This window comes from Ostrinia nubilalis, chromosome 19 (genome assembly GCF_963855985.1).
Source record: "Ostrinia nubilalis chromosome 19, ilOstNubi1.1, whole genome shotgun sequence".
NCBI classification, from domain to species: domain Eukaryota; kingdom Metazoa; phylum Arthropoda; class Insecta; order Lepidoptera; family Crambidae; genus Ostrinia; species Ostrinia nubilalis.
The window spans coordinates 12,002,605-12,020,627 of record NC_087106.1 but is presented as its reverse complement, the minus strand read 5'-3'; the positions used below and the strand labels follow the sequence as shown (position 1 = coordinate 12,020,627).

The 18,023-nt window shown below is 37.7% G+C and overlaps 1 protein-coding gene across 1 annotated transcript in view; it reads left to right on the top strand.

The window, feature by feature from the left end:
• The window catches only part of LOC135080970 (hemicentin-1), a 30,019-nt gene extending 12,098 nt beyond the window's left edge, over positions 1–17,921 (top strand). The window contains exons 19-40 of the mRNA XM_063975693.1: positions 563–853; positions 2,050–2,279; positions 2,908–3,030; positions 3,381–3,470; positions 3,545–3,685; positions 5,677–5,842; positions 6,417–6,601; positions 6,677–6,749; positions 6,840–6,868; positions 7,160–7,275; positions 7,766–7,887; positions 8,459–8,596; positions 8,748–8,861; positions 10,936–11,202; positions 13,372–13,544; positions 14,007–14,175; positions 14,860–15,108; positions 15,198–15,270; positions 15,498–15,712; positions 16,446–16,611; positions 17,156–17,280; positions 17,746–17,921. Coding sequence (XP_063831763.1) covers positions 563–853; positions 2,050–2,279; positions 2,908–3,030; positions 3,381–3,470; positions 3,545–3,685; positions 5,677–5,842; positions 6,417–6,601; positions 6,677–6,749; positions 6,840–6,868; positions 7,160–7,275; positions 7,766–7,887; positions 8,459–8,596; positions 8,748–8,861; positions 10,936–11,202; positions 13,372–13,544; positions 14,007–14,175; positions 14,860–15,108; positions 15,198–15,270; positions 15,498–15,712; positions 16,446–16,611; positions 17,156–17,280; positions 17,746–17,921 — 3,431 coding nt within the window. The remainder of the gene's footprint in view (positions 1–562; positions 854–2,049; positions 2,280–2,907; positions 3,031–3,380; positions 3,471–3,544; positions 3,686–5,676; positions 5,843–6,416; positions 6,602–6,676; positions 6,750–6,839; positions 6,869–7,159; positions 7,276–7,765; positions 7,888–8,458; positions 8,597–8,747; positions 8,862–10,935; positions 11,203–13,371; positions 13,545–14,006; positions 14,176–14,859; positions 15,109–15,197; positions 15,271–15,497; positions 15,713–16,445; positions 16,612–17,155; positions 17,281–17,745) is intronic.
• Positions 17,922–18,023: the final 102 nt, after the last annotated feature.

The window sequence follows — 18,023 nt, the reverse complement described above, 5'->3', positions numbered from 1 at the left end:
GCAAAAATATTAATACAAAATATTAATAAATAATACTTATCTTCCAATACACAATAACACTGCAATGTTAAAATACAATTTTAGTAGTAATTAAAATGTAAATAAGAGTGGCAACCCTAAACAAGTATTGCGATTGACTTTACAAATCGCACGAGCAATTAGTTGAATATGTTGTTTTCCTGTGTAAGTAAATGTCTTCTATAGAGATGTCAAGTGTGAATTTTTATTAATAAAGATTTTATTTTTAATAAGCTTTTGTAACGTGTTTCTTTTCGTTATCCTACACAACCCTCTATTTTTTAAACGTGACCGAACTAGACATTTGTCTATCTTGTGTTTTTTACGATAGTGTGAAAGTCACATTGACTTTCCGATAAAAATACGTATAATGAATGCCAAAAGTTCAAAATAAAAATTGAAATAATTAATAAAATTCTATATAGTAAATCGTAAACACCCTAATATACTAATTATAGTAAAGAATACTATAACCCATATTGATTAGAAGTTCGGAGGTCACAGATAAATGCGCATGAGCATCTACGCTCAAAACCAATTACAGTGCGCGCTAAAATGTATCGCGGGGCGGTACACTTGGTTCTAATTATTTCGATTTGTGTCAAAGTGTCAGTGTCACAGCCTAAATACATTCCTGGCAGTGTCAAGGAGGATTTGAAGGTGCACCAAGACAAGGATGACGGCAAGAGTAGCCTGGTGTTTGTGTTTGACACGACTGGGTCCATGTACAATGATTTGAGGCAGCTAAGAGAGGGTGCTGAGATGATAATGGATACGGCTTTGGAGGAGAGCAAGATAATAGCAGATTTTGTGTTTGTGCCCTTCCATGATCCTGGTAAGAGAGTTATATGATCAAGTATTTATTTGGCTGACATTAATATCTACATAACTTTCTGACCAACCTATCGGAGTCCACTGCTGGATGTAGGCCTTCAAATCTCCACCAATCTTAATTTTCTAAAAAAAACCGAGTTAAAAAATTTGGTACCTAACTGTGTACCTACTAGATAAACCGATAACCTGAAAAAAGTTTGAATCGGAGATGTTTGTTTATTTCGAAATTAATTCATGCTCTAAGTATTACCTCCACAACAGGGATCAATAAGATTTTTACCGGTGGAAGGCCACATTATTGAAAACCGCTGGAAGCTGAAACTCAAAAGAGTGTAGAAATATTTATTCGTACATTGTAGTTTCTAAAATATAAGTAGGACTTCGAGCGAAGTCTAGATAATTAATAAAATAAAAAATAATCCATTAATTAATGGATAAGAATTAATGTCAGGGTTGAGTTGCGATGGAGACGCGGAAACTGCAATATCAAATAATAATAACAAAGTGCAGTTGTGTAACCTTTCATACACAGTATATATATGAGATATGTGTAAATATGTATGTATGTAAATAGATATGTGTTTCATATCTATTTCAATGTCTATGAGTATTTAATAATGTAATTATGTCCTTACTTCCCACATGAATCAAAACATGTGTCAATGCGATAACGTTTTAATTATCGTGCTTAAGTAGGTAGGTACATTTTATTTTATTTATCGGGAATTCCCAGTTTTTTGTTGTACTACTGTAATTTAAGGTTTCCACAAATACTTTGAGTTGTCAGGATTTTTACCTAATTATACATTCATGATGATAATAATTTATCTTATACAGGGTGTTAGGTAAATGGGTATATGAGCCGACACTAGCCCATGTTAACATGGTCATATTATAAATGGTATGGCGAAGTTAGAAATTTGATTTCATCATTTTAATTTTTTTAATTTCCATACAAAATAATTTTTATAAAATCCGATTTGTATGAAAATTAAAATAATTAAAATGAAGATATCAATTTTCTGACTTCACCATACCATTTATATGACCATGTTAACATGGGCTAGTGTCGGCTCATATACCCATTTACCTAACACCCTGTATACCTACACAATATTCAACAGATTTGTCCTTTTTGTTATGAATTAAAAAAACGGTTCTTTTTTTCTTCGTTTAATTTCTTGGCCCATTCAATAGGCGTAGGTCCAGCCACAGTGACCCGTCGTAAAGGTGTGTTCAAAGCGGCTCTAAACATAGTCCGTGTGTACGGAGGCGGGGACTGCCCGGAGAAGTCATTGAGTGGTATCCAGCTGGCTCTCAACGTGAGCAGACCGCGGTCTTTTGTGTACGTGTTCACCGATGCCACAGCCTCTGACCATAGACTCGTGGGGAATGTGCTGGATTTGGTGCAGAGGAAACAGAGCCAGGTAAGCGTGGAGAGAATAGTAAGTAGACTACTTAGTAGAATAAATAATAATAATAAATCTTTGGACAATTTCACATAGCGCCAGCTAGCCCCAAAGTAAGCAACTTAATGCTTGTGTTATGGGTGCTAGCTTAACGGATATACTACTTATATACTTTTTTTTAAATACATACATATTATACATAGTAACACCCAGACCCGTCACAGAAATTAAAATTCATCATTTCAATTTCTGCCCGGTCGGGAATCGAACCCGGGACCTCTCGGCATAGTAGTCCGCTCTGAACCACTACACCAAACGGCCGACAAATATAGCTTAGCTTAGAAAGTATTGTAGTCAGCTATGGCTGAAACTCAGTAGAGCGAATAATAGATTTGTGAGAATCCATGGAGTAGGCAAACAGAAGTGAGCTATTTATGGGGCGAGTATATTGTACGACCCGTTCGAGTTAACTGCTCACTTGGCGGCCGTGACGTCACATCGACGTTCTGGTACGGAACGGGCGCACGCGTGGAGGTGTGAGGGACAGTCGCACTTCAGCGAGGTGCGCAGTTAACTTGATTGGATTGTAGTCAACTTTGCTCTCACTCGCTTCTCTTAAAACATTAATACTTCATTACTTTTTCAGGTGGTATTCGTCCTCACAGGGCATTGCAATGATCTCCAGAAGCCTACTTATCTAGTCTATCAGCAAATCGCAGCTGCTAGCTCAGGTCAAGTGTTCAACCTTAACAAAACCAGCGTTCATAAGGTATATTTTATACTTAACTAGTGGCCGCCCGCGACTTCGTACGCGTGGATCCCGTTTTACCCCCTTTTCCCGAATTTTCTTTGCTATAAACCTCACGGAGCCCGAGACCTTTCCAACGAATGCAAAACCGTGGAAATCGGTTCGTGCGTTCTGGAGTTATAGCGTCAGGGCCCTAAGATGCCCTTAAAAATACTTTGATCGCTAGGAGACTGAAAGAAATAAGATGATCTTGATATCAAACCATACTATCTTTGCGCCAAGGGATTTACCAAGGCTGTATTAGATCAAAAAGAAAACCAGCATATTTTTAAAAGCGTAACCCTGGTTGCAGAAAATTACTTGTGTTTCAGGTACTAGACTTCGTTAGAAGTTCAATAAGGGGTAGGAATGTAAACCTCGGTTCTTCTGTCAATCCAGCTGGGTATAATCACACGCAGGAGGTAATGTTATTACTACCTACGTAAGTTCAATGATAACTGGTGTGAAACTTTTGTAATTTTTTTATTATTTCTAGATCCCAGTGGATAATACTTTAGGGGAAGTAACAGTATCAGTATCTGGAGCCAAACCAAGTATTAAAGTGATCGATCCTAAAGGAGAAGAACTCACTGGGCCACCAAAGCTTATCACCACTTTGGACCTTTCCGAAATTATGGTAAGCATGTGTCATGTTACTATGTTAAATTTCAAAATGAGGAACAGTGGAGTTCTATTGAGTGCGAAATGCGACTAGTCCTGCTCCTGATACATAGTTAGCGCCACTGTCTTACCTACTAGTGAGTGATAGTACCTGACTACAGTGGCGGTGACTGCTTCCTTAACTTTCCACTAGATGTGGACAACAGTCCACAGAGTAACCTCCAAACTAAAAATTTAGTTAGCTAAATAGCCAAAGTCACGTTAATATCTACACGATTAAAATACAGGGTGACAGGTAAAGCGATACATTCCTTGAAAGGGGTTAAAGTAGAGCTTATTTGCAGTCATTTAAGTCATATGACACCATGTCCGAAACTTGTTCATTTCAAAGTTATTCAAGATTTAAGTATTTTTTAAAAAATCTCCAGTTTTTATGTTAAAATGTACCCTTGTAATGAAGAATACGGAATTATGTTAACTTTTTTGTTGTATTCGTATAGCTAAATAATAAGATTGACATTTTAAATTAAAATTTGCAAGAAAGAATCGTCATTACTCAAGTAAAAGCTAAAAAACCATGTATTATTTTGCAAAAAAAATATGTTTTAGGTAATTAAACGAAGAATTTCCAAGAAAAAATGTATGGAATGTTGTGTACAAATTACAGAATTTAGTTCCTTGATTCATTAGCTATTCAAAAAGGTACAGGTGTTTAACAAAAACTACTTAATTATTTTTTTATTTGAATTTAAACGTCTAGTAAGATACTTTATAAAAAAATAAATAAATAAAAAAGTCACACCAACAACTGTTCTTGGGTCTCAATAAATGAAAAACTTAGTATTTTAATAATAATTGTATCACCTAATTTTATCTAGGTACATTATTTTAAGTCCTGCTCAAACTGTGAGCCCCGTCTTCTAATACAAGCTCGTAGTCTGTTTCTCACTTCTGTTTTTGTGACTCTTGTTGTCAAACTGCTGAATATCTAGAGCTGCCCTCTGAATGCGCTCACGAAGCTCTTGCTCGTTGTTTACGGGGGTTACATACAAGAGATACTTCATGTGACCCCATAAATAAAAATCGCAAGGGATCAGATCCGGACTTCTGGCTGGCCAAGGAATGGGTCCACATCGCCCAATCCAACGAAGTGGATATTGTTGATCCATCCATTGGCGTACACTGAGCCGAAAGTGTGCTGTGTGTGTGAAAGCTTCGTGAGCGCATTCAGAGGGCACCTCAAGATATTCAGCAAAGTTTGACAACAAGAGTCACAAAAACAGAAGTGAGAATCAGACTACGAGCTTGTATTAGAAGACGGGGCTCACCGTTTGAGCAGGACTTAAAATAATGTACCTAAATAAAATTAGGTGATACAATTATTATTAAAATACTAAGTTTTTCATTTATTGAGACCCAAGAATAGTTGTTAGTGTGACTTTTTTATTTATTAATTTTTTTATGAAAGTATCTTACTAGACGTTTAAATTCAAATAAAAAAATAATTAAGTAGTGTTTGTTAAACACCTGTACCTTTTTGAATAGCTAATAAATCAAGGAACTAAATTCTGTAATTTGTACACAACATTCCATACATTTTTTCTTGGAAATTCTTCGTTTAATTACCTAAAACATATTTTTTTTGCAAAATAATACATAGTTTTTTAGCTTTTACTTGAGTAATGACGATTCTTTCTTGCAAATTTTAATTTAAAATGTCAATCTTATTATTTAGCTATACGAATACAACAAAAAAGTTAACATTATTCCGTATTCTTCATTACAAGGGTACATTTTAACATAAAAACTGGAGATTTTTTAAAAAATACTTAAATCTTGAATAACTTGGAAATGAACAAGTTTCGGACATGGTGTCATATGACTTAAATGACTGCAAATAAGCTCTACTTTAACCCCTTTCAAGGAATGTATCGCTTTACCTGTCACCCTGTATAATAGAGCCAATTCGAAAACCGTCTGTGCTTAAAAATCTTTTATATGGTACAGGTAGTAAAAGTAATGCAGCCAGAGCCGGGCAACTGGACGATTACAGTGGGGAGTGAGGAGGAGTATTCCGTGAGGGTAGTGGGACTGTCCAATCTCACGTTCACCCACGGCTTCTCTGTTTCTCCGCCGGCGGATTTACGCGAAACCAGCTACCGGCCTCTGAAAAGTAAGTTTCGTAAAGTCTATTCATAGAGCAAAGAATATTAATAGTCCGTAGAACGGATAACCATTGGGGCATAAACGTATTCCAATGCTTCATTTGGGGCATATACCTACAATTTGTTACTTGTCTGGAACCATCTAATATCCCCGCCTGTTTTACCTTTATCATAGGTGTCGTCATAGTAACATAAAGTGGCTATGTGGGTCGCGTAGCATCTTGCTATTTGAATTTAACATTTTTAAAACTCTTACATCCGTAACCGGAACTATCCGAAACTTTCGGATAATTCGAAATGATTTCATATCCGTAACCGTAACCGAAACCGGTATAATATTATTCTAATATCCGTAACCGTATCCATGACCGAAACTTCATATGCTTAACATCCCTGCTTATGAGGACTTAAATCCTGGATCTCAGAGTCGAGGGTCTCACTCACTCTTAACACAGAATCTAAATACGTTTGTTGAATATACATATTTGTGATAGATAGATAGATAGATAGATAGATAGTCATTTATTGTCAAAACTGTGCATACTATATTTATTAATGTGATTTAACATCTCTTTATTTTAGGTACATACAACCACCTAATGATCTCGCTGACCCAACCAGAGGCGCCAGCGACCATAGACTACGCGGAAATACTGGATCTCACCGGGAAGACGTTATTCGAAGTGCCGTTGCGCGAAGTTGACCATTTGAATAAGACCTACGTAGCTGAACCATTCATACCACCCGACGAATTCTTTTACATTGCTGTAAGATCTTGTTTCGTTGGCCATTTATTACACCTGATAAATAACTGAATACTTATGATGCTTTTTATGGACCAGATTAATGGACACGACGGCAATAATCAAGAGCTGAGGAGAATAGGCGCTACTGCTGTTCAAGCGAAACTGCCTGGTATCGTGTAATTTTGTTTAAAAAATATAGTGAATAGTGCAGTGGTTGCAGCAGTTTCGAGTCTAATTATATTCTTTTTTTTTTTTGCAGATGTTCCTTACCTGACTGCACCTAGAAAGGTAAATTCAATTTATTTACGACCTAAGTCAAAACCATACCATACCATAATAGTAGCAAGAAGGCGCTGTATGCAGACCGCTACTAACCGGGCAATGTGGAAATCATTGGAGGAGACCTATGTTTACCTTTATTAGATTAATTGTTTCAGATTTTTTTTAAATTTATTACTAAATAAATTTATACGTGTGCATTTTAAACATATCCATAAATCCATAATTGTAGGTGTTATCATTCATCAGCAATAGAACAAAATCTCGTTTGTGCACTTATTTATCATTCTTTATTCGCAGGTGGAAGCCCGCTACCACGAGCGAGTGGTGCTGACGTGTGGCGTAGAGAGCTTGGTACCGGTTACTGCTGCGTGGACGCACGGCTTTGAGAGGATACAGCCAAAGGTCTCTAGTCTGTGAGTATACTCTAATATTTAGTAGCGTTCGTTTCAGCTAAATGATGTCCACTGCTGGACAAAGGCTTCATTTAAGGATTTATGGATGATGATGGTCGTAGCCAGTCGTATCGAGGAATCGAGTTGACATTGCCATTTTTACGTTTGAAAATGTATGGGGGGGAGGTTTTTTGGATGTCGCCAGTTGAGGAGGGGCAGGTCTACTTACTAAATACAGCGGACCACAGCAAGCGCAAAATCAGATGCAAACGTGCGGTGACCATGCGAGCTTGGACATTCGTTATTCGATCGCGTTTATACTCAGCGTGCAGCGTATCAGCCTGTCGCCATGTAGTCAAACAGAAATTATCTGGTCTGACGCAGAATGTACAAAATAGTAAGTATAGAAAAGTGCTCATTTTGCGAAGTGCACATTTTGCGGCAGACTCATATTATCATGTCTTGGTATACAAATAAAAGAAAAATACAAAATCTTTTGTACTCGTTTCAGGCAAACCACATCAACAGACTACGTTATCGAGGATATGTCTCCGGAGCATTCGGGCGAGTACCGCTGCGTAGCCACTAACGCTGCGGGCCAGAGTGTGGCACACACTGAAATAGAGCTCCTAGGTAGGTACAAGGACATCAAGCTTAACACTGTGGTATCTTATGTAGTTGTAATTGGGGTGATATTGCAACAAAATTGTTTAGCCTTACGATGTCTACATCAAATAATATTCATTTAGTCAGGTCATTTAGTCTCCACTGCGAAAGGACAACTTTCTTTAATTTAACAGAGACAAATGGTGGATTTGGCGTACTCTCTCTACACTACCCAAACAGGCTACAAAGGCCCGTTTAACCCTTATAGTGTAGTTCCAGCAGAGTGGAATAGCTAACTCAACTCTTTCGTGGATGTCGTAGCTATAGGAGAAAATGTTATTACTAAAATATATACTATCTACGAAGGATTTACTAAGTATCTTATCTTTAGAAAGATTTTAACCCTTCCCCCCTTATTAATAAAAGTTACACCCTAGTTGAAGTCTGTTTTAAAGTGACATTTAAACTAAACGTCCACTTTAAAACAGAGTTCAATTATGGCGTAACTTTTATTAATAAGGGGGCTTATGTATACGTCTAAGCGTAAAACGGGCTTAATAATTTCAATTATCTAAACTTAGTTTATTATTATCAACAGTGGACCCTCCGCAAGTGACCGTGAGCCCCGGCAACCAAACTCTACAGTTCGGGGAGGAGTTGGCGATATCCTGCGAAGTTTTTAGCGAGGCATTGTTAATGAACATGCAAATGGTCTTCAAAGGGATGGATACAGATAGTAAGAAACTTTGTATTTATATTTCTTGGATTGTTCTAATTTCAACCAAGTGATTGAAAATATCGTATAGTGTTATGTCGGCATTTCATCAAGATTCGTTTTTCGGTTCTCCTGAGTCAAAGTTGTATGTATTTTTATTGCAATCTTTCAGTGACTGAAGTCTATGTGGAGCCAAATTTTGATGGTTTTTATTCCTACAACAAAACTATACCACACGTTGATGAGAACCACAATGGGGTGTATACCTGCATTGCTACTAACAGTGGTAAGTTATTGAACCTCAGATCATAGAAAGAGAATAGATATGAAGTCGCGCGTAACTACAACGAGAACCAGTGTCCCCACATTTCCCCCACCACAGCTCCCACACACACATTCAACTGTGTAAAAACAAAGCGACTGAGAGTCTACGACAACATGTGCAACCGGCTTAAAAGTACTGTGATTGGCCAGAAGGCGTGCCTTATGGCCAATCAATGGCCGCGTGACGTGACGCACACTTTGAAAACTAGTGAGAGAACAAAGATAAAATGAAGTCGACAAGATATCGATACTTTAAATCGCTAGGGGCAAGGCTCAAAACTGGTTTCACAAAATGCTTATGTATGAAAACCTTTTTATTATTATACGTTATTATTAACTACTATCACGCATTTACTTTTTAACCGCTTGAGTCCCAGACGGCATTAATTAATGTCATAACAATTGATTACAACTGTCTACAGTATTTTTGCGCACGGGTTATGCATAGCTTACTTTTATTGCTTTATAACCTAGAAACAAGAATAACAACAAAAAATTGTTCTGAATTTGCTTTTATGTGTAAAAAATAGAAAAATTCATATCAATGAATGTATGAAACATGAACATAGAGATGATTTAATTTGTTGCCAAATTTTTTTTTTTCTTTCTTTCTTTCATTCTTTCTAATTATTAAAACATAACAAACATCCATTTAAGATTCATTCTCACAAGAGAAAAATTAAAATAGAGTCCAAATATTTATTAAAAATGAAAAGTTCTAATTTCCTGTCATGTTCCATAGAAGATTTTTTTCATAAAAATCTAACCCTATCATGCTTTCAGTATACTGGCCTTGGTAACGTCGTTTCTCAAATCCCACTATATTTTGATGAAAGCGTGCCCCTTGTTCTTGCGAATAAGCCCCCATAATTATTTATAAATATATCCCAATGAGAATGTGACGTGCATCTTGAGAGACATTCTACTATGAAGATGGAAAATTCAAATCGCTATAACTTCTTAAAAAGCAAATATTTTCGATTTTAATCGCACTTTTTAATATACATTTGCTTATATAATCAGAATATAATAAGTAAAATCCATGCGCAAAAAAAAAAATTTTTTTTGTTGACCGGTGTTATCTATTGTGTCTAGATTCGCGGGCCTTGAAGGATTAATTATGGCGATCTGCGTACCGCATTATGTTTATCAAAAATAATGCCTATATTAGGCTTTCAACTAGCTCTTATAGAAATTACATAGTTGACAGTTACTAATTACTTCTACTGTTATTATTTTTTTTCTAAAATCTTATAATCGCAAGTAACACATAATTTTTTTATTTAAAATTACAAAATAGAAAATTATAATTTACTTCTATTTATCGATAATAGGAAACCGCATTAGAACACGAGCACGGCACTATGTTACGACCGGCACATGCGGCCGTACTGTGTATCTTAACACGACAGTGGATATCGGAAGAAATTAAATACATCGCGCAGTAGTTGAGCATGACATAAAGTGGTTGCTAACTAAATCGTCAATGTACAAGTGTGTTAGAATTTTTATCACCACTGATTTCGATATCGCAGTAACTGTTACGGCACTGAATTCGTTCGTAAAAATGTTAAGTTTTTTTTATTTATAACCAAAATACCAATGGATTTGCAATACTTACATGTAGTAAATGACTCCATTGTTCCTGTAGTTCTTCGTTTCACTTGTTTTATTGCACGTAACGACGCATTATCCAAAAAATTCGGAGAACATTTCCTTAGTACGACTGAATCGCGACTAACCTAGCTACGCGGCCGATGTTCGTTTCTGGGCATATCGCGGAGACATGCGCCACGCCCCCGTTTCACATCTATTCCCTTCTATGATCTGAGTATTGAACACTACATTACTTAAAGTCCAAATTTTTTATTGTTATTGAACCTTAAGATAAGGGGATAAAGTTCATAATATGGTGGGAACTATACTCCCACTACTGTGTAAAGGGTTAACTGTGGTGTGTTTTATCATAGTTTCCACACATATTTTTAGTGGAAATGCAACTTAAAAATCATCCTGAAAATGTTTTGTTCTTCTAGCTGGCCAAACCAAAGCTTCAATGAACATAACAGTGCAATCAGAGCCGATCGTTCAGATCCTCGGTCCTCACAGCATCAGGAGACTCCTCCATTCCGATATCCAACTCAGTTGTCACGTGGAGAATGCTGAGCTGATGCAGTGGGTAGCTCCTAATAAGAGTGTGGTGGTGGAAAATGTGGTTAATGGGAGCTATGACGGGATGTTCGAGGTTAAGAATGTCACTGGAGGACCCTGGACTTGTGTGGGGTTGAGAGGACCGTACAAAGGTAAGGACTATCCGGTTGTTGGATTAACTGGCCACTTAGCACAATAATTACCTATCTTCGAGATAACTTTTTAGTGGTCTGGATTGCGGTACATTCTATAGGTAACCATTCATGGGGCGAGTCAATGGGGATAAGTGGAATAACCCCAATTATAGATCGTTTCATTCACGAAGACGCGCCCCACCATTCTTCCGCTAATGTTTGAGTGTTATCGGTACACGCTAAATTATCCATGAGTGCACACGCACACTACAATAATGACGCTCAGATCAAACTCCACGCACCCCGCGCTTTCCTCGACCAAAAAGTGATGGGGCACGTCTTCGTAGATGAAACGATCTATACCACACTACACAATTATTAGCGCATAGCATCTCTGAGTAGGGTCCTGCTGTGTGCTAGTGAAGTGGTAATGAAGAGGTGTGCTTATGTTACGTCAAATGCTGCGAGACTTTATTTATTTATTTATTTATTTGAACACCAACAAGGTTACATTGAGGCTTCACAAAAGTAACTATAAAAAATGACACTTGTTAAATGCAAACTTAATTATAGGTGAAAACATCATGCGTTAGAGACTAAAGCAACAGCAATTAGGGATTAAAAACTAAAAATACTTATTTAATATGGTGTAAAGAAGTCCCTATGCTTGTTCAAATCGGTGAGATTTGTCCAAGCATGTGGACTTGTATTTACGTAAACTAAGGAAAAAAATATCAACATTAACATTATTGGACCTAGACAGGGCATTGTATTGATTAAGCATTCTATTTAAAGGGGAAAACAGACCTAGATTTGATTTGGAGCTCCTGGTCGCAAACAAGTTGTATCGGGATATCCTAGGCAACTTATAGGGAACGTTTAGATTAACTTTTGAGAGCAGGTTAGGGCAGTCAAAAGCACCGTTGACCAATTTGTATAAAAACGAATTATCAAGCACACAGCGGCGTTCCTGAAGAGTATTTAACTTGAAGTAACGTAATCTATCTTGATAGTGGGGTAATTTTTTTGCCATGTTGACACTGAATGCCAGATGCCATAAAAACCTTTTTTGGATGCGCTCAAGTTTTTTTATATAAACGTCGTAATGTGGATTCCACACTACACTACAATATTCTAGACCACTTCGCACGAGTGCGTTGTATAAAACTATTTTAGTTTGTGGCTTCTTGAACTCTTTACAGTTTCGCAACACAAATCCAAGTAATTTATAACTCTTATTTACAATGTTATCTATATGAATATTAAATCGCAGTTTATTATCAAGAGTCACTCCCAGGTCACGAATACAATTCAATTCCATAAGTTTGTCAGGTCCTATAGTATAATCTCTAGCGATGGACGTTTTGTTACGGGTAAAATTAATTACAAAACATTTTTTCGCGTTTAGAGACATGCCGTTTACCTCGCACCATTCAACCAGACTATCCAAATCCTCCTGTAGTAGTTTAGTATCACTTATGTCCTCAATTTGCCTCAGAATCTTGAGGTCATCGGCAAACAAGTAGATGTTAGAATTTTTAAAGCAAAGGTGAATATCATTAATAAAGATGTTGAAGAAAATTGGGCCGAGAATAGATCCCTGTGGGACTCCAGAAGAGGCATCGAAAGGATCCGACGTGTAGCCATTCACTACCACTACTGACTTTCGTTTCTGTAGGTATGATCCACACCAATTCAGTAGGTTTCCACTAATACCAATCAAGGAAAGTTTTCGAAGTAGTACATCGTGATTGACTTTATCGAAAGCCTTACTGAAGTCTGTATAGATAACATCCACAGGCTTTCCCTGGTCAAGAGATCTCACCAAATCCTCTACAAGGGTTACTAGGTTGGTGGAAGTTGATCTTGCCTTCACAAAGCCATGCTGATGCGGAGAAACCAATTGGCGGAAATGCCAGGAAATCAAGGGGCTTACCATCGATTCAAACACTTTGGCAAATGTAGGAAGAATAGAAATTGGCCTGTAGTTATCAACATGACCCAGATGACCAGACTTATGTAAAGGTAGAACCAATGATGTCTTCCAATTGACTTTAAACTTTGACAGATCAGTTACGTCACATGCTACTCCTGCACCGCTTCATTACCTCAAGAACTTACTTAATTATGCGCCTGTCCATGGTCAATTTGATAGCATCAAAAATGATCACATTTATTTTATTCCAGTTACCGACGCAATCGAAGTGGATATCCTAATAAAACCATCGGCTATTATTGAGGGTAGTAAGAACATTACCATTTTGAATGGGACGATCCACGAGGTCACCTGTCTGGTCACGGCCAGGCCGCCGCCAAGAATCATCTGGCACAGAGAAACTGAAAGCTTCCTCAATCACACAGTAAGATATTTAAGTTATTTTATTACTTGTAGGTTTTCATAATAAAGTTGTCTGGCTGTATTTTTTATCTGGTCTTCGCTTCGACACAACATAATCGGCTGTCAGCAGCAGTGGCAGTACAAACTAAGTTGAGGCAACAATAGCCCAATGATGTCGACGTCGGACTGCCGATTCCGTACATGCCGAGGGTTGATAGTTCATATGACGCCGCTGGTGGTAAACCATTTTATTTCCTTACCTTAGTCGCCATAAGAACAATGTTAACAGCATTGTTACGTTTCGGCAGTTTGAGGTAAGATAGCCAGTTCATCTGTGGTTGAGAATTCCGGGTGAAGCTCGCTTCCACCTTCAGCCTGATCATCACTTACCATCAAGCTCCGAGTTCTTTAATGTCTCCAAGCAACGTCAGCCTCTTATTTATAACAAGAAATACTATTTACATGATTTAATTTTTTTCTTCAGATAACATCCATCAAAGAGAACGTATACAAAAGCGTCTTAAAGCTCAACAGCTCGGAAGACGCGATAGAAGCGACATACTTCTGCATCGGGGAGAACTCTGAGGGTATATCGGAAGACAGCATCGTGGTCAACGTTCGACGCAAGATGAGCTTGGTAGAGGGGTTTACTGGTGAGCTGTATTTAGTATCCATTAATTTAATTTTTTTTTTATCCACAACGAGGAAGCTCTTGGCCTGTATCTCACCTGATGGTAAGTGATGATCAGGCCGAAGGTGGAAGCGAGCTTCACCCGGAATCCTCAACCACGGAGGAACTGGCTATTGCCTCTAACTGCCGGAACACAACAATGCTGTAACATCGCTGTTATGGCGACAGACTTAGGTAAGATGGTGGTAGCTAGCCGAAGAGAAAAATCTGCACCCACTGGGAATCGAACCCGGGACCTCTGCGTCTGAAGCAGGTGGTCTTACCACTAGACCACAGAGGCGGTTATTTCATCATCATCAGGTCATTTAGTCTCCAGTGTATGACCCTCTCTAATTTACCAGAAGCTAATGGAGGAGTTGGCGTACACTCCCCACCCTTGATGTGTTGAGGAGGCCTGATGTTCGCAACCTATTTAAATAGCAGCTTTCTGACGTAATTAAAACCTGTAATAGATGTATCAGTATCACTTGTTGTTACTTCCTTCATTAGTTTTCATTTGTTTTGAATTAATTTTGAATATCAGCTTTTTCATATGCCCTTATCACTTACCGTACAGCTGCTGGCAAGCTGAGGATTCTTTCTTTATTCGTATTCTTTTAATACAAATGTAAATCACGTCACAATACGTTATCTTTTACTCTCACAGACAAATCAGTAGAAATATACTCCCAAGTGGATCTCCACTGTGAAATAGACGCCTACCCCGCCCCTCGTATCACCTGGCACCACAACGGGACGGAGCTGGTGTCAGACCACAACGTCCAGCTGTCAGACGACGGAACTGTCATGTACGTGCTGATGGTTGACTTTGACAACCTCGGAGAATACGCCTGCGAAGCTCAGAATGACTACGAGAGGATGAGGGTAAATGGGACCTTAAGTGTTCAAGGATTGGGTGAGTTTTCGCTTGGCTTTTGGAGCTGATGTTTATATTTATTCCAAATACGCAGGAGTTTGTTACATATTTGGGGTTTAATGTTTTAGAATCGCCTGTGCTTTCAAAAGAACCAGCTAAAAGGATTGCCCGTAGTGGAGAGTCTACAATACTAACATGTAGGTGAGATTTTGTATTGCAATAAAGTTATAAGTTCTTTCGACAAATCCCATGATCTTTCATGCTTTAAATAACTTCACTTGTCATTTTAACGTTCTTTACTGATTGAACGATAACTTCTAAAACATTGTTTTGGAGAGATGTCATCTCTGTCCAATAGTATTGATTCTTCGTTCGTAAAGAGTCTAATTATTTCTATCGGACTAATATCACTATAATTATCTTTTCAGAGTGCTTCAAGGCAAACCAGAGCCATTACTATCGTGGAAATTTAAAAGCGACACCTCAGATGAGTTCTCTGACCTCCCGTGGGCTGCTGTGTTGAGTGAGGATAGCACGAATTTGACGTTACCGTCTGTGAAAGTTGATTACGATGGGATGTATCGATGTGTAGCAGAAAATGTTGTGGGGAGAGATACGTATGAAGTAGAGTTGGTGGTTCAATGTAAGTAGAGATAAATTAAGGTACTAACTAGGTCTTAGGATTAAGAAGTTTATTTAAAACTTTATTTCACACTAGCTTTTGCCTGCGGCTTCACCCGCGTGAAATTTAGTTTGTTACATATCGTCATAAATTATAGCCTATAAAATATGTTATTCTGGGTTATAAACAATAATACTGTAAAGTTTTATCAAAATCCGTTCAGTAATTTTTGCGTGAAAGAGTAACGAACATCCAGACATCCACACAAACTTTCGCATTTATAATATTAGTAGGATACAAAGGCTTCCAGGTTGACCAGGTTAACTTAAATGAATTTAATCTTAACTTCTTTTACACAAGACTCGACGTTAATGAGTTTTCATTCGTGAAATACTTCCAGCAATCTCAATAACTCCCCAAAAAACTGCTAATACTCAATACTTATCAAGCATTTATTACTTGCCATACCTACTACAACTTTTACAAAATGTATTTTTCACAATAATGGGCAATAATATACAATAACTATATTTAACTTTATATTTGCAACTGTCCACATTGCATGCCGTGGCAGCCTTTAATTAAGACAGCACTTAGTTTTAAGCACTATTAGTTATAGTAATTTCATGTATGCGTGTTTGTCTTGTTGGTTGTCCTAATAAATAAAATAAAATAAATAAAATAACTTCAGGCCGAAGAGATACTTGGTAGATCTCAATAACTGTCTGAATTAAACCACATTATAAATCCACAGATCCTCCACGCCTCATAGATGTATCGAACGAAACGGAAACAGTCACAAGACCAGTGAACATAAAGGCTGGAGGCAACGTGACGTTCTCGTGCAAAGCCGTGGGCGTCCCGCCGCCTATCGTGGTGTGGACCAAGAATAACCGACCGCTGGCCTATACGAACACTGTGTGAGTACGTGTGTTTATTGTTTTTGAGGATTCCGTGGTTAAAAAGGAGTTTTTATAGTTTTGCTATTACTGTACGCTTAGCTCAGAAACTCTTGGTGCTAGAAAGCTGAAATTAGATATGATATATTTAGCTTATTTTCTTTGAATGCTGTATTTACCTGAAAAGGCATATCTTTTAGATTCTAGCTTTCTAATAATGTAACGATGCATGTAAATTAATATGTTGTTGGTAAATCTTTAACAATAAATAAATAAATATGCCTTCAAAGTGGTAAATAAAGTTTTTAGGAACTGCTCTATCTGTGAATGGGGAAAATACTTTTTTCCATCTATTCCATGGAACGGGGTGAATGTGGTAAAAATTTGAGACAAGTATTATAAAATAGGTCTGACGAAGTTTTTTACTGACTAAAACGGGAACTAAATTAAGTGTTTAAGGATACTACACTGGTCGTGCATTTGACTGCTCTTTTACTTTGATACTTGTAGTTACACAATGAGTTTCATGTACGCATTCGAAAATAATCCATAAACTTTTGTGCAGGTACTTGTCGAACTCGAACGATTTAGTGATTGAAAAGGCGAACGAATTCGACTCAGGATTGTACACGTGCAACGCCACCAGTGCTTTGGGTTCTTCGCAGAAGAACTTCACACTGTTCGTGTATGGTAAGAAAATTGTTTTAACTGCATAATTATAATTATTTTTGTATTTGACTTGACCTTAGTCTCTGATAACGCAAGCACGAGTCTCAGGAGTTTGTTTTTTTAGCTTCATAAAAACACTCCACAGAGGTTAGTGAATATTTCAAGAAAAAAATTGCTGAGAAAGTTTGGTTCTCGATAAAATTTTATTATAAAAACCTAAATTTCTAATCAAATCTTCATAATTTTCCATCCAGATCGAATGATAGGCTCAATTTACAGTTTTACACTGAAATGGCAGCAGGAGGTAGCGAGTCGCTTCGCTACTACATGACCTGCTACGAATCCCTACGCGGCGCTATCTTTTCTATCAATTGTATCTATATTTTGTTGATATTGCACATAAAGTTTATAATATCTTTGTCATATAAACTGCTCACCTTGTCACTGCCATATTATTGACCATCAGTTTTCTCTTGTTTCTCTCAGTCCCCCCCTCAATATCCCTTCCACCATTAGAGCCAGTAGCGCACGTATCCGAGGGCCAATTAGTGCAGTTGCCGTGCCGGGTCCAAGGCCTGCCCGCGCCGCGTGTCCGTTGGCTGCGGGACGGAAAGGATTTAGCCGACCGGAGGACGCTTGTGGACGAATATGGTATAAGGTAGGATACTTTAAATTAAACGCGCGTTGAACACCTGTTTCAAATTATTTTAATGTGAAAATTACATTTTAAACAAGTTTTCAATGCGTTCGAACATTTTGTAATA